Raw genomic sequence first — 17216 nt, 5'->3', positions numbered from 1 at the left:
CTTTATAATAGGTCTAAAAATCATTCTACAATCTTTAGATTCTAATTTGTGTCACATACAATACCAATATTCAAAGCTTCGGAAATTGTTCCATTGTTTTTTTTCAAATCTCATTTTGTAAATTATCAAGCGCCATGGATGAACCTCTAGAATTAACAAATATGTTTTACACACTTGTCGGTCCAGATTGTGCTGTAGTAGTCATATTATCATTATAACTTCATCTTTTAATTCATATTATTCATATTCACATTGTTTTTCAGATACTTATCCGAGAAAAGAGTACTACTCTTACTTCCCTTCGCAAAGTAAATGGTTCTCATACTAATAGTTACGTTTTTACAATACTACATGGAGGTGTTTATGAGATAAAAGTAGCTACTGGAGAACCTGATGCTATTTACTCTCAACCTGTAACGTACTATGCACCAAGTATTCAAGCACCAGTTGAAATAAGGGTAAGCAAAATTGTTTCAAATAAGTTGATACATTATGAGGGCGTATTAGTTGATCTTAAGTATAAACAGTTTTGTACAACAGCTTCCATTAAATAGTTCACTGTACTACACCAACAGTGGTGGTTTAAGTGCATGGAATTTGTAATTTGACTTAAATGTTAGAGTGTGTTTAGCAACAAGAAAGCCAAATTTTCTGTGTGGATAACTGAAAACTTGAACTAAGAAGGATTACTTTACTGAACATGGATTAATTTCTTCACAGAATAAAATTAATGACTCTGAGAGTTTGAAAGCAATTTTGTTTTTATTTTCTAATAAAAAGAGAAACATGAATAAATAATCTGCATGTGAATTTGCAATAAAATTCTCCAAAATTGAAGTCATTCTAATACTCCCTCTACCTATTTTGTATTAAATAGAAACTCGGCCATCTATGACTGAATATATATCATAAAATGTGCTTTTTTATAGCTCAATTATAAACCATTGATTTTAGGTATTGACACATCCCAACGGCAGTTATATAGTTGACTGGAAAGATTCTAACCTACCCAAAAATATTGGAAAATATAAATATGAAATTTTGGTTCAAAATGGAAACACTCTGAATGAAACTCTAGCTCAGAAATTCACAGTTGAAAAATCACCATTTATCTACACCAATTTATCTTACAACTCTTATACATTTGCTGTGAGAATAAAAACTGCTAAAGGTCTGAACTCCCAAACCTCGGAATTGATAAGTAGAGAAAATCCGTATGTGGAAGTACCATCGAATATGACCGCCATCATCGTACCAAGTATGATAGTACTCATAGCATTGCTAGCAGTCATAACATTTCTGATAATTAGAAATAAGAAGATACAAAACAGCTTCACGCGATTCAGTAACTCACATTATGACACGAGATCTCAGGCTGCCACTTTTGATGATAATAATTTAGAAGAAGACGACGGTCCTCATATTGGTGGGTTTTCCGATGACGAACCACTCGTTATTGCATAGTAATTTGCTTCTGTAGTCTGATGCAAATATGAAAAATATTAATATAGTTATTTTTTCAAAAAAAAAAAATACTTATTAATAATTTTTCTTAGTATGTATTATAGTAAAAATTACTCTGGGAAAGAGCCAATAAAATATTTGTGCTGATTTTCAAAATTCTTGTGATTTTATATCTTGCTCAGTTACCAAAAATATAAATATTACATTAAACAAGGTGCCGAATTAAAATACTAGTTAAGACACTAATAATCACATATGTATATTTTAACTGATTTAGTACCATAAAAATGTCTTGGTTATGTTTCCAAAATCCTATGAATTTTACTTCTTTCAACACCATAAATAATACAATATTCATTTTGAGTCTGGGTTTTCCTATATTTGTACTCTATTTCAAGGCAATCAAATTTGAATGAAAAATAAGGTTATAAAAAAAAGTAAATACGCCTCTTGAAACTTATATATATAATGTATTTTGATTATTTAGTAGCTCTTTGTAGTTTCAGTTCTGGAGGTAAAATTTTGGAAGATATTTAATGAATTAATGAGTTTGGATTAACACTAAAAATCTGACATATAAAATAAATAAATAAAATATATCAAAAGAGTCTTGCTGTATATTATTATTTGTATTATTACGGGATCTTCAAATAATATAAAAAAAATGTGATGTCTAGTTTTAGTATATTTAAATAATGTGTATATTGACAAGAAAGTAATGGAAATGTGTATGTGTATATTATTCCTAATTAGAAGGACTGACTCTGTATAAGGTTTCTGGAAGGGCTGTTAAGTAAAGCCGCTTGTGTCGAGGCAAATATTTTTTTCTGAGTATTGAGAAAAACCTGAATTATTGAGTTTTCAAATATCCAGGTCGAGGAGCAAATGAAAATATTACAACCAAATTCATTCAATAATCACTTGAGAAGGTTTAAAAAGAGTTTTTTGTCTATTTTTATAATAGGATTTTTTAAGATGTGGTTTTCATGGGTATTTGTCTTAGTATATATTTATATTTTGCCTATCAATGTTCGCTTTTACCTGGATAATATTATTTTCACCATTCCATATAAGTTATGAGAAACATGAAATTTATATCTTTAATATTTGTCTGAATAACAAAAGTTAAACACTTAATAGTCCTTGTTTCCAATATTTTATTTTATGTTGTAGCATTTGGAATTAGAGTGAGTGCGATTTTAGTATTGTTATGTTTTCCTAATAAGGTTTTAAGTTTTTGACCAATAAAATTTGATATATGTTATTGAAGATTTCAATTAAATGTTATTCAATAATTAATTGTAATAATATGTGGTTCGTAGTTATTAAATTTATCACGAATTTGACAAAAATAATGCAATCAATCATATTTTCAGATAATGAAAGAAAACATTTAATTGAAATTCTTTGATATTTAGAATGTCAAGTGTCAAATTTTACAATTTCTTTATAAATATGCATATATATTTATTGTTCAATAAAAGGTATCAAAAATGTTATTTTCATCTTTTATTTCCTAGAAACAAGTTTCATTTATGAATTTGAACAACTTTTGTAATGAAAATATCTGATATACCCTCACCTAGATAACATCTAAAATTTTTAAACAAATTTCGACATGGTGCATTTTACATGGTATCATATAATGCTCATTGAACATAGTCCGTATTGCAGAAAATAAAAAATCTAAGCTGCATACAAATTAAGGCAAACCGGCACAGGTACTGCTCCACTTTAATTATTTATTCCTTCAGATTGTTTTCTCTCCAAAAAACGGACGTGATTTGATTTACAATCTAGTCAAAGGGAGAAAAGATGGAATTATCTTATTTTCAATTTTATAAACATATTGGAAATTGATGATTTTCATAGAAAATACCCACATGCTTTCAATTAACCAACATTTCTAAGACTTCTTGTGCAAAAAATCCACTAAAAAAGCATTACACCTCAAACTAGTGAGCTTGTGAACTTTACACCAGTTTTTTGCAGTTACGTTTTATTGGGCCGTTTATTGATTTAATATGGATACAAAAACAAAATATGAACACTAATTTAGATTATTTGAAATCAAAATGTGAAATATGCTAATTCACCCTAGGGCGCATGTGTCATGCACGGCACGAAATGCAAGATTTTGGAGCTCGCAGCCTCTGGACCGTGCCAGCATACGGTTTTTAGCTTTGAATCGCTTACACAAATGCTAACATTCTTTTTCATACGCCAAGCATGTGTGCTGTGTTTCCACTTCGCACGCGAATTGCATCAGAAATGTACCCTAATGCCGCATATTCCGAATATTTGACTATATGAATTAACAAAATTCAAAAATATTTTTCGGCTTAGAAAGCTCATAATTATTTTATTAAAGTTGGCTAAACTGTTACTGACATCGACAGGTTGAATATAAATACGTTCCAACGTACACCCGAAATTCCCATGTTCGCGACCACTGAAACATCTGTAGTAGTAAAAAAGTGGTGGCAATTTTAGAATTATAGGCTTATTTATTCAGCATATATGTAAAACTGGAGTGTTACATATATGGTATTCTGAATATTTTCTGGACGTGTCAAATGCGCATGCTTTGTTCAGAATGTGTTCTGACCATACATTCCTCTACGAACAATTTATAAACATTTAAAATTGTAATAGTCTTAGAACTAGCTAGGAAAATAAAATGTATATAATTAACTGGCCAAAGGTTTATTTTTGATATTTGTAAGTATAACTACCACGTTTTTGAAATACAATTACGTAGAAAACGACATAGTTTAAATGTTATTTTGTGGTAAATATCACAAAAAGAATGAATGTACATGTGCCCGAATAAAAACCCTTACCCATGTCCGCGGGTATATTGGATGTATTCAGAACACGTCGGAATTATACATCTGTGTTTAACGAGTACGGGATTTTAAATTCTGAACATGTTTTATTAGCGTAGCGAGCGCACAATTTCAAACTGCGGATTAATCTGGTGACAGAACATGTTCGGGATAACTACCGCGAACAAAGCAAATAAATTTAATCGCAACAAAGATGGAATAAGCAGTGTGTACACTGATAAATGAGACAAAAGATATTTGTTGACACTATATGCAGTACCAATTTGCTTTGTGAATCATTATTTTGTTACAACAAAATCGTAATATCATTAGTATTTTTGTAAGAAGAAAAAGCAGTGATTAGAAGACCTGACATTTTATTTATTCATATACATATATAATTGGAATTTTCCTGAGGTATATAAAGTTTTCTTCACGTTTTCAAAATATATAGTGTAGCCTCATCTTATAGGGTATAAAGAGTATATTGTTTATCAAATAATCAAATGTTCCTACATTCTTTGTTTTTAGATGCCTATATTATACAGTGTTATTTGTCGGAGCACCACTGTTTTAGTTAAATTTGCTACATGTGCTGGTAATTTTGAAGAAGTGACACAACAAATTTTATCAAAAATTCCCCCACACAATGATAAACTCACATATTCGCATGGAAATTATCTTTTTCACTATATATTGGAAAATAATATTCTTTATATGTGTATAACAGATGATGTGAGTATTTACTTTTTTGTGATAATTTCTGGTTTATTAAATTTAATTGATAATTATATTAGTCCATTGTTTATATAAAATTTATTGTTCCTATAATAATTTTTATGTATTACATGAGTATCACAAAATAATAATCATTTCTGAGATAATTCACCGTTATTTTCAGGAGTTTGAACGCAGCCGCGCATTTTTATTTCTTAATACAATTAAAAGGAGGTTTCAAACCACATATGGAACAAGTGCAAATACTGCTTTAGCTTATGCTATGAATTCTGAATTTTCCTCTGTTTTGGCAACTGAAATGAAGTACTATTCAGAATCTCATGAACTTGATACAATTTCTAGAGTACATAGTGAATTAGATGAATTAAAAAGTATAATGGTAAAGAATATTGGTAAGTTGAAGTGATCTAGATTGCTATTGTTGTTCACAACAAGTTTTATGTAATATTATAATATCTAATGTATTATTTTAATAATGATAAGTTTAAAATAAGGAAGAATAAAATATATTGAAAGTATAAATCTGAAATATTATGATCTAAGGATGACAATTCAAAGTAAATTTTAGTAGACAAATTATTTATATTATTAACAAAATAAGACTGTGATTAAAGTTTAAAGTGCATTGTTGTTTTTCAGATGATATGGCAATGAGAGGAGAAAAACTAGAACATCTCCTTATTAAAACAGATAATCTTAATAATGGGGTGAGTAGGGTTTTGTTTTTATTCAAGGCTTAATCTATGAAAAATGAGTTAATAATGATAAAATAAGGTCAATAAACTAATTATAGAGTACTCATCACATAATTTTATATATATATATATGACTTATAAATATTGATATATCTAAAAATATCACTTATGCACATTACATCAAGAAAAAGATATCACTACTATCAATCTGAGCATTTTTTATTAATCTGTTCATTATGCTCATAAATGTAAATCATATTTCAATTAATTTCATTGTAGAGTCAAACTATGATATCATTTTATTGTTCTTATATATATATCCCACTAATATGTAGCCAATATATAATCTAACCAATAGATATTCAACATCATTCATAAAGACCTAACCTAATCTAACATATTAATATTAAATCTCAATCATAATCTGACCAATGAAAATTAACAATTTCTATAAAAATTAGAATCAATAAGCTTAATATTTCTTTGAAGCATCAATTTCAATATAGATTTTTGATATGAAATAACAAAATTTGATACACCGCAATTCTAAACTAATTAATGAGAGTAATTTTTATTTTTGTTATATTTTTATAGATATTCTTACATTGTACTTTGACCATAATTTCAGTTCCTAATGGCGAATACATAAGTATTTGAAGGCTAGGAAATAAATTAGAAATAGTGGTATTCAATACTGCCATTATTCCACTACGAAAATGCTGGTTTCTCTCTTTCTCTTGATGTTTCTCCAATATGAGTGGTTGGACCATGGCCACAAAAGCCTTACACAATTTATGTATATAGTTGAGCAGCAAACATTGTTTTATTTTTTTGTTTGTTTCAGTCGAGGACGTTTAAGACTGAAAGCAGAAATTTAGCAAGATCTTTGTTTTGGAAGAATATAAAACTGTATGTTATTATCGGGATTGTCATTACTGTGATTATATATTTCATTATTTCCATATCATGTGGAGGGTTGCTTTGGCAAGGGTGTGTATAAAAAATATAACTATTTATTTCTTCATAAAAATAGCATTATTACTAAATCTTGTAGTTAGAGGGGAATATTTTGATTAAAAACATAGTTTTATTAAGGTTTTATTAGTCATCCGAAGTGACAGATTTTAAACAAGTATCATTGAAGCTTAGAGTTTAATACATAAATTTACACTGTGATGAAATAAATATCAACAAAATAACAGAAATATGTTTCTTATAAGAGAATATCACTTTTATTTTTAATTAAACAACTGTCATATATTTTTGTGTATCAGGATTTACATCTATAATAAAATCAAATTTAAATTTGATATGATTGTATTATAAATCGGTCGTAATATATCATAAAGTATCATTTGTGTTAATTTCGTGTTCCAGTTATTTAAGTTCCACCATCTGTCTTGAATTATGGTCACACTAAAATGTACATAGAAACATGCTATACTGCATGTAGTGTATATGATAGTAATTAGGTTTATACTTTTTTATAAATAAATGAAATTGGATAATAGATATAAATATGAGTAAAATTGAAATTTGATATATTGGAATAAAATTAAATACAATAAAAATCAGCTTTTAACATTTAACGTTCAAAAATCTAATTTTCAAATTTGTGTCATCATTGGGGTTCAAATGGACAATGTTTTCAAGCATGTTATTACCTTCCTACATTCTTGTATTCTAATCACCACCTTTTGCAAAAGTTGTTCAATATTTGTAAGTGTTGTTATGGCTTGCTGCAGGGGTTCAATTTAATTTGTTGGGGATATAGTAGAATGCAAAGTACTGATATATTATTTCTTGAGTGGCACAAAGATGTAACATAATTTCAAGCATCTCATTTTGTTTGTGTACTAAACATTGTTCACTACAACTACACCAAAACTCGAAATTTAGTCTCAGACAGTCTGCAGATAACTTTTTAGTTACAACATTTCCAGAAATTCCAACTTAGATATGGTAGAATCTTTTTTTCTATAAAAAACCCTTTGGTGTTTTTTCATTTGCTGGATGTTTTGTTCTTCAAAACGATCAATGTTCATGTATTCACGATAGTTTTTAGTCTGTTTTAATTCAAATACCAGTAAATTATTCCCTACAAAAGAATTTTTAGGACTTGTCAAGATCAAACAAGTTTTCTCAAAAACAAATTCGGAATAGCTAATACTAATGATTTTACTATTCAATAATGTTATATATAGAAATACAATAATTGATCAAAAGTAATTATTTTACTTTAAAATACTTACCATGTTGTAGGCTTCAATGAAACTAATCGAACTCTTAGATTTTATACACATCCCTCATCTCATATTGATTTAGTGGGTTACCTTCCAAATCCATTCATCAAACTTCAAATTTGTTTATTTCATAAGAAAACATATGTATCCATAATTGATATTAATAATTGCTGAAAATATAAGTTTGTATACATTTATTGGAATTAATCTTGCATAGTATTAAATTTTTTTAACTAAGTGATATTTAGGTACTTTTTACATCATTATATAGTTATATATACGTTTATATTTTTGACAGTGAAATTTATTGTTTCTAAGTGTATCAAATGTCCCATTTTTAGTTCTGTACTTCACTTCATTTTATGGAAAAAATTCATTATTGAACCACTCTGTTATCTTTCAAGTTCTGTTAATATTTCTTTATACATATCTACATATATATATATATATATATATATATATATATATATATATATATATATATAATATTATATATATATATATATAATTTATATATATATATATATATATATATATATATATATATATATATATATAATTTATTTATTAAATGTTTATAATTGTCCAGTAGTTTTATTTATGTGGGTTTGCACCAACTAAAACCTTTTGTTGTCTGAAATATGAACTCATTATAATTAATTAATATTATAGTGATATTGTTGATTTAAGAAGAGAAAATTGAAATATAATATTTGTGTAATTTGCTAGATCTATTTAGACTCTAGTTTCCTTTATAGGCTTTTTTTGTTTCCCTATTGGTGGAACAACACTTCTAAGCCATAGTCAAAGCTCTATATTGTAAGTAGAACCAACAATGAGTGGAATAGAATAGAATTTTTCGTTTTTGTGGGAATAATATATGCAAGTCAAATATCGTTATGGGATTTCTACACAAAATTCATCTGATGATAGGAAAATCAAAATTTTAATTGAAAATAGATGTGACAATCCAGATATAACTACCATTGTATAAAGAATAGGATAGTAGAATAGTGACAATGTTAAAACCATTTGAGACAATTTTGCACGCCATCTAGTTACTTTTACGCTCGTTCTTCATTAAAATGACCCTTAGCTTAGTGCCATCTGAAATAAACAGCACTATTTTCAACAACTAACTTTTTTGGAAGGATTCCAACTAAATGTGAAGTTTTCTTTATCTTCGAAATTCGAACCAACAGTACATTGTTGCCGATTTTACTTACTTAATCGATAGGAATCTTTACAATAGATAGAGCATATTTTGAAATATCATGTTACTAATAATGTTATAGTATGTATTCATCACGAACCGAAAATAAACTTAATCTCGGTACTAATTATTTGTCACCAATTTCAATGTATACAAAAAAGATTTTTGTAATGAGTTCGTGTAGCACTAGCAAATGAAACAAATAATTTTTCATTAATGTGTTAATCACTTAAATTTGGGATAGAAAGAAGGATCCTTGCACAAAGGTATATAAAATATGTATACAGCACCTAATTGAAAGCATGCCCAGGAGAATGTTAGCAACAATTACATCCAGAGGCGGAAATACACGTTACTAGCGTTTTAAATAAAGGAACATTATTGTTTAAAATGCAAGTTTTATTTTAAAGAAAATTCTACATCTTGGACTTATTGCAACCGTTGTTTAATCTTACGCAGATGTGTTGTTGTTGATTTGGCTGAACACCAGGTTTCTTTTTCTTTTAATCATTTTTTTTTGATGCATTTACTTCACGAATTGAAAGATAGAGGCATTTTTGCTACTGGTACGATGAGAGACAACAAAATTGCGTTTAATTTTTGTTCAGTTGAAACCTACCATTTAGTATAACATTTTTATAAGAAAAAAAATCATATTTACGTCCCACAACCTAATTTAATAAAGGTTTATAATTCTTTCATGGGTGTAATTGATCTCAGAAATCAGAATATAAGTCTACCGTGTATCCATAAGGGGTGAAAAATTGTATTTTCCTTTGTTGGCTCATAGTATTGCATTGCTATTCAGAACAGATGGCAGAAACATAAACTGCAATATTTTGGAATCATTCTAGAAGGAGACAAAACAGGGTCCAACAAGGCGAAATCCCAGTGCAGTTCTACACTCAAGATATGATGGTATGAATCATCTTGTAATTTACCAGGAAAAAATGTCCAGTTTGTTTGTGAAAGTGCAATATTCCGTTACACCCGAAAATATACTTTCCAAATTAACATATAATGTAATAATTGAAATTATTTCTTACAATATATTTTTTCACTTATCTACAGTAGATACAACTTTAATCAAATAGGAATGCTTGCAATAATACACAAAAAAACCTGTAGAGCTCATTGCCTCGATATCTTAGAGGTGTAAGGTATAATATAGTTTATAAAATAATTTATGTAGCATAGAGAGTAAATTTATGAGAAAAAACAACTATTTGAATGAACTATTTTTATTTACAGAATATAATCTATAATAGGACTATAAATATATAACTTATATATCAACAGGTTTTGTTCCAAATTCCTTTTCTAAAATTTCTGCCTCGGCAGTACCTTCTAATATTGAATGCGTTTTTAACAATTCTTGTAATCGCATCATTTCAAATTTTGCTTTAGAGTAATTATATCTACATTGAAACCAATAACCTAATGTAATTACTGTGAAAGAATATACTGAGAAATTGACTGATCTCAATGTCTGACTTGTAAACATGAATCTAGTTAATCCACAAAATAGACCTCCTCCAATTCCATAAAGTAAACTATTACGAAAACATGGTATTTTGGAAATATCCCTTCCAAAAAGTACTAGACTCTGTAATATAAGAATTATAATTAAGCAATTCAGTATTTATTCATAATTACGGATCTTACCAATAAGTTTAGAACTGATTAATTTTGAACCTTCTTTACTATAAATTTGGATTTATTTCAAGTGCATATTTATATAAAACAAAAATATTTTAAGATATATTAAGCATATTTTACATAACTATCGAAATAAAAGTAATTTCAGCATAATTCAGTTTTCTGATATTGAAACAACAAATATTACTTTTGTATAACTTACTTTTTCGTCTTTTTCTTGTGTCATTGTGAAAAGTTGTTAGTTCTATCATCCGTTTTTGTTATTTAAAATTGTTCGCAAATAACCTTACTTATTTCTTTACTTACGCTTCTTCTTTTCTATATTTTCATTTGTCTTTACCTGTAGAATAAGTCAGTGATTTTATCGTATTGGGAGCTCGCGTTTGTGTAAACAAATTATTTTATACGGTGTGGAACAGCCAAATGAAATAATTTCGCTAATAAATAAATGGAGACGTGTTGGGAATAACGACTTTTTACGTCATCTAAGTTGAGGGGTTTATTTTGTGTATATTGCTTTCAACATGTCCACACCGATTGGACAAATTTGGTTCAGTACTACTAGACATTGATTTGGTAATGAGGCGGTGCTTTATTTTGCTGAAACCATATTATAATGGCAAGAACTTGTGATCTGGATCAGGATATAAGTTTGTTAAAGTTGACACATTATTTTGGAACAGTTCTAAATATTTATCCCCATTAAGTTGCCATCAATGAAAAAGGGACCTACGATTTGGTTTCCAACAATTCCTACCCGTTTGCGGCGAGCATTTTAAACATCTATGTAGACATTTTTTTACATTAAGTAATAATCAATATTACTGTTGTAATGTAGCGAATAGGTTCTGACGTGGCTTCTTTACTTTCGGTGTTTTAGCCCAACCTTTCTGATTTTTAACATTAAATATATTATTAATCCCATTTGTGTTTAGTTTTAGATCATAATGTACCTACAAGTGAACGGGACCTTCGGATGCTGATAAAGCAGAGTTAAAAAATTTAATATCGTAGTTCATTCACATTATATGAAATTTTTTTGTACCATACCATCCAGAAAACCCCATAGAATTGATGTTTGCATAACACTATTTTTAAGATGAGAAATTTTAAAAATATTGCAGTGGTGTTCAAAACTCTTACAAAACAAATTATATTGAAATATATTATTTTTATTGTTAGGAAGTATAGGAAGGAATTTATTTAGAGAAGGATGCTCAACAAATTCATACAATGGTATATATATTAACAAAAATACAAATATATCGAATTAAAACTATACAAATTGTAAAAACACGATCTTTAGTTTTGTTAAAACTTTCATAAATATGTATGAGCTAGTTTTGTTAACACAATCACCAAAATTTTTAGAGATTTCATGGAACCCTCAATATAAAAGAGTCCAAATGAACAATAAATGAATGTTTTGGCAATAAATTGAACATATATGATGATATTATGTTACCAAAATAAATAGCAGCCCTTGTACAACAGTTACCTACTGACTTATTCATTTTATGTTTTCACTAAAATATTTTCATTTCAATTTCCAAATTTTTGTTACTTTTATCTTATCAAGTATCATCTACTGTTTCTCTTTTCATTTTTGCAGCAAATGATATAGGGTCATCAATTAGATCTACCCACAATTTGTAATATTCAGCACTTGTAACGTAATCTCTTGTAACATTTCTTTGTTTCAAGAAAGTCTTCCATACCTACAATTATACATGAATAAATAAACTGAAATGCAAATTTTCTTGTGTGTTTGTTATAAAAATAATTTTGGATTGTACATTTGAAGATATATTGTAAATGCATTCAATTGAATTTATTTGAAGTTATCATCTTCAGAGACTGAAGGTGAACTAAAACCTAACTTGACTTACCTATTTTATACTGAATTTTCCCACCAATTATTCAAGCTTTTCTCACATTTAGCAATTTCAATGATTACAAATGCATCCAATAATTTATTATTGAATACTATTTTTAATAATTTTACATTATTGATATTTATCTCATGATTATGACTGGATGATCGGCAATACTCGATTTTTCGGTCTGTCCATATTTTAAATGAGCTGCGTGCTCTTCAAACCGGACAATAATGAATCTCTTAGTCTGCCCTGTATACGACTCTTTTCCAAATTTATTATTTTATACTTAAGATTACCCAACAGTTGTTTTAATGTATTATTGGATTTATAAACCAATTTAATACCCACTCTGCCGCGGGAGAAGATTTATTGGTGGGAAAAATCAGTATAAAACACGTAAATAAAGGTTATAGGTATTAAGTCACCTTCAGTGTCTGAAGACGATAACTTGGTTATGATATGTGTGCACTACAGTGTAATTATTGTGGTAGCAATGAGTCAATATGAATCCTAACAACAGTTTCAAAAATTTTGGCTTAGTTGAAATTCTATAAAAAACAAGTATACCTTGTTATCATTTGACACCAAACAAAACAAACATCTGTAATCTGGAAAGTGCACATTAATAAATAGAAACTAATTAATGATGTAACAATGGTTCTGAATTGTTATTTTTAAACAGTACTGATATAAACAAAGAGATATTAATAAACACGTTTGTATTATATGAATTACTGACCTCATCATCATTTTCATGTACATGAGGTGTATTCCCAAAATGACCTTCAGTGAAAAGCTGCAAAGTGTAGAGCAAATAGTAATAAGTATACATTTTATCACCGTCTAGTGCCTGAAAATAAACAATGACATGACGCTGATAAATTGACAAAGTACACACACAAAAGTAATCAGTTGTATGATAAGAATGTTTCAAGTTTAAATCTTCATATTGCTTCAATATATTTTATAAAGGTGTTCATGACTTCAATTTTCATACTTACTTGAAACGATATGGTATATCTACTACAACATTTGATGGGAAATACATCTGACTTATCACCACTGTCATCATGAAAAATCAAATTATTTAGATTGCCTGGATAAAATACTGAATATCCATTCACATCTTTATTATCAACAGGAGTAATATTGAGGCTTGCTAATGTTTTGCCTAGAAATAAAACAATAATGTAACATTTGCAGCCATATGAAAACACTACAGTATTTCCAATGATGTAATATATATTAAGTTATACTTTATTGATAATTTATTGAGATGGTTTCCAGAAGACTGCTATACAAATGATTTATGGTAGTTTTCTAACCATTGATGGTTATTGACTTCTTTTCCTTGAGTGATTTTTTATGTTATGTAGTTTGCTGTTTAAAATATCTGACGGATTGGTACAAATTTCGGCTTTTCCAAAATTGTAACATTGACACTATCATTTGCCCTAAATGTATGTTTTTATTTCTTCAAGATATTCAACAACAAAACATTGATGAATATAAATATAAACAAAAATCACCAGCATTGCATAATTTAGTTCTTATTAAGTTACTTACCAAGATAATAATCTTCTCTGTTCCAATAGGAAGAAAATAAACAATCAGAATCTTTGATAGCATTTTTAAATGCACTAACAGTTCCTTTGCTAATCACAATTCCGCTATGAACAGAATTATACTTTGTTTTCCAAAATTCAACAGGATGTCCTAGATAATGTTTCTGTTCTGGATTAAATGGTGCTAAAAAATATCTAAGATTTTCCATTATCACAAAAGTAAGATCACTTGTAATTAACAGCCAGTCATAATTACCTACATCTTGTAAATATAGGCACAGCTTTACCCATGAAGAGTTTTTATTATTCCTTTTTATAGGTATCACTTTTTTCTTTCTAATATCTATAAATTGAATTGTGTTGCATCCATTTGCCCAAGTTTCTTTAATTGATTTAAAATATTTGTCGTTCTTCATTAAAATTATACATAAAATAGTAACTTTTTTGAATAGGAAGTTCGATTCTATCACAGATTTGTTCATATGTTTCACATATCTTAAATTATCCCAAGAGACAGCTCTTCTTAATAATCCTTGGTTTTTAAACCAAACATCATAGGTGTGGATTGGTACAGCTTTTTCATCAAACATATTGGATTTTTTAATTATTATCCCCAACGTCATCCCCAGAAAAAATAAACAAATTCTGTAATAAAAATGAACCATATTTTGAAGGTTAGAAAAAAAAATGTCAAAACGGGACTTAAGGATACGTTCCAAATAACTGTACACGTTCGCGACCGTTCGCATTTAGGCAGAATTTACCATTAATTAGCAATAGGCTATAAATTAAGATCTCTCATTGGTTGTCGCTAATGGCTGGTACGTTTTGTACAAACATTGCTAATGGCGGGTAGATTTTGTCTCCTTGGAAATCCTATGTTCACTATTGCCAATATGAGGTAGGATTTTCCGGCGTTGCTAATCAGCGATATGTTTTGTCTACACATCGCACCTTCGGTGCAACAAAGTCACAACAGCTCATTTGTAATTTTACAGGAGTGGACTTTTAAGTTTTTTTTCACATTTATTGCCTTATTACTGGATTACCATTTCTAGTAGGTTTTAAATATTTATACAATTACAGTAAAGTGTTAGTTGGTAAAATGTTAGCAGATAACTTCAAGTATGTCATGTGTCTGTTGTCTAAGTTGTCACTGAAAATGATATGTAATATAGCAAGCATATTTTTCATTATGTATTAATAAAATATTTAAACTTAAAAAAAGTAATCATTATTTCAATGCAAGAAGGATCTTCCAAGTAATAATCAAACATCAAGTACCCATACTTAGGACGGTGCCCTTAATTGGGACATTTTTTTAGTGGTTGGTAGCACTACGATTGTACTTCATGCGTTTGCAACTAGGTTATGTGAAACAAGTAAGTGTAAGGTGTGTAACTACGAGAAATAAAGTCACAAATATTTGGACTCTTTTTCTTGATGTAGATTGTAACTGGACCTTCACGGTTATTAAATTGTGTATTGAAAATTCGATGGTATGCGTCGTAATTTGCTGGTTCCTTGTTGTCAGATATACGTTTTTGACGATAATTACAGTGTAGTTTGGCTACAGTCAAACCACCATCTATGTATTCTCTCGATGAATTGGCCCAAATGTAATGGCTTTCGATCCTAGGGATCTAATTTATGTGGTCTCGTACAGATTGTATTATTTCAGCATCTAGCCTGACTGTTTTCCGTGCTTACCGCGTTTATCTGTTGGAATTACACTTATACTTGCATATTTATTTTCAATTACAGTACGTAGTGGTTTATTATTTATCACCAATGTATTCAATAGGAACGTCTTACAAACCCTTATTTCACTACTTTTATTTATGAGAAAGTAGTCTCCACTTTTTCGAATCTTGATGGTACGAAATTCAGGTTGAACTTGCTTTACACAAGAAGCAAGGAAGTCTTTAAAAAGAACGAAGGCCCCAGTATATCTTAAATATTATATTCCTATCTTCTGAGGAAAATTTATTTGCACAAGACAATCGGCAGGTAGTCATACAAGGTGAACGAATAGTTTTTTCCGACATGGCTTTACCTCTAGTTGAGGTTGCTGTGTTTTCTTTTTATACTGATCCTATTGCAACTGAGGCTAATGATTTATACTCGATGGCAGTTTTGGCATTAGGATATAACGCCTAGGAAAGGGATTTTTATGCACCTCTTATTGAAAGTAAGTTCATCAGCTGCTCAAATAATCCAGATTTAAATGAAATAAGTTTAAATTATGATGCTGTAAATGAAAATACTGAAACACTGCAAACACACCAAAAATGATAATGAGTTTGAACATTTCCTAGATGCACTACGAGAACAACATACTAAGTTTGGTACATGTAGAGTACTTGTGAACAGATGTTTAAAAAGGCTGGATAAAGCTAAAACAAAAAATAGTTGAGGTACATTTTTAAGCACGCGCAGTAGTACCTTTGGCCTACGCAATCGAGCTTGCCGCAACCACAACAATCATATTCACTTTGTGGAATGCACAACAGTATTTCAGCCGCCGTGAAAACTTAGTGGAATACACCATAAAGGAAAACAACGAGAACTAGAGACTCATTAGAAAACATATAAGAAATTCTATATCAATGAATAAAAAACCAATTTCCATATTAATAATGAACAAGTTAAAAACAGCCATTGCTAGAAGTAATTGTAAATGGTGAAAGAATAGGAAAATCATTTTATTTACGATTTAGTAAAAAATTATATATAGAAGTTAACATAGATATATTTACTTTAGGTCGAAACAAATACATTTATAAATAGAAATAACAAAAAAAAAATAATACAAAAGTGCATTACATCTTTCATCATACATATATATCCATGTTTAATATGTGCAATAAAGTAAGATACCTTAATATATATATATATATATATATATATATATATATATATATATATATA

General features: G+C 28.7%; 4 protein-coding genes and 1 long non-coding RNA gene across 11 annotated transcripts in view; 2 read left to right on the top strand and 3 right to left on the bottom strand.

Moving 5' to 3' along the window:
- Window positions 1-3053, top strand: part of LOC130451586 (sortilin-related receptor-like) — a 30615-nt gene extending 27562 nt beyond the window's left edge. For all 3 annotated transcript variants that reach the window (XM_056790697.1, XM_056790696.1, XM_056790695.1), the window contains 2 exons: window positions 264-458; window positions 955-3053. In XM_056790697.1, coding sequence (XP_056646675.1) covers window positions 264-458; window positions 955-1464 — 705 coding nt within the window. In that variant the 3' untranslated portion in view covers window positions 1465-3053. The remainder of the gene's footprint in view (window positions 1-263; window positions 459-954) is intronic.
- Window positions 3054-4517: 1464 nt separating this feature from the next.
- LOC130451473 (vesicle-associated membrane protein 7) lies at window positions 4518-7983 on the top strand. Of its 2 annotated transcripts, none has more exons than XM_056790504.1 (5): window positions 4518-4765; window positions 4824-5027; window positions 5194-5422; window positions 5670-5737; window positions 6570-7983. In XM_056790504.1, the coding sequence occupies exons 2-5, from the start codon at window positions 4824-4826 to the stop codon at window positions 6723-6725; spliced, it is 657 nt and encodes a 218-aa protein (XP_056646482.1). In that variant the 5' UTR covers window positions 4518-4765; the 3' UTR covers window positions 6726-7983. The 2 variants fall into 2 exon arrangements, with proteins under 2 accessions (XP_056646482.1, XP_056646481.1); XM_056790503.1 differs by having other exon boundaries at window positions 4519-4709.
- On the bottom strand, window positions 6811-8385 carry LOC130451474 (uncharacterized). Its single transcript, XR_008910737.1, has 2 exons — window positions 7978-8385; window positions 6811-7823 (listed from the first exon to the last, which is right to left on the bottom strand). It is a non-coding gene; the product is annotated as an uncharacterized LOC130451474 (long non-coding RNA).
- A 2021-nt stretch (window positions 8386-10406) lies between these two features.
- LOC130450747 (cytochrome c oxidase assembly protein COX20, mitochondrial) lies at window positions 10407-11148 on the bottom strand. The gene is made up of 2 exons (XM_056789355.1): window positions 11043-11148; window positions 10407-10787 (listed from the first exon to the last, which is right to left on the bottom strand). Exons 1-2 carry the CDS (start codon window positions 11064-11066, stop codon window positions 10467-10469), a joined length of 345 nt encoding a protein of 114 aa, XP_056645333.1. The 5' UTR covers window positions 11067-11148; the 3' UTR covers window positions 10407-10466.
- Window positions 11149-12065: 917 nt separating this feature from the next.
- LOC130450857 (glycoprotein-N-acetylgalactosamine 3-beta-galactosyltransferase 1-like) lies at window positions 12066-15369 on the bottom strand. 4 transcript variants are annotated; one of them, XM_056789526.1, is made up of 5 exons: window positions 14542-15113; window positions 14287-14480; window positions 13722-13891; window positions 13460-13570; window positions 12066-12558 (listed from the first exon to the last, which is right to left on the bottom strand). In XM_056789526.1, the coding sequence occupies exons 1-5, from the start codon at window positions 14574-14576 to the stop codon at window positions 12415-12417; spliced, it is 654 nt and encodes a 217-aa protein (XP_056645504.1). In that variant the 5' UTR covers window positions 14577-15113; the 3' UTR covers window positions 12066-12414. The 4 variants fall into 4 exon arrangements, with proteins under 4 accessions (XP_056645504.1, XP_056645502.1, XP_056645505.1 ...); XM_056789524.1 differs by having other exon boundaries at window positions 14287-14469; XM_056789527.1 differs by having other exon boundaries at window positions 14287-14469; window positions 14546-14710.
- Between the last annotated feature and the right edge of the window lie 1847 nt (window positions 15370-17216).

This window comes from Diorhabda sublineata, chromosome X, assembly GCF_026230105.1.
Source record: "Diorhabda sublineata isolate icDioSubl1.1 chromosome X, icDioSubl1.1, whole genome shotgun sequence".
Classification (NCBI taxonomy): domain Eukaryota; kingdom Metazoa; phylum Arthropoda; class Insecta; order Coleoptera; family Chrysomelidae; genus Diorhabda; species Diorhabda sublineata.
The sequence above is the reverse complement of the archived record's forward strand: the minus strand, read 5'-3'. Positions and strand labels throughout refer to the sequence as shown.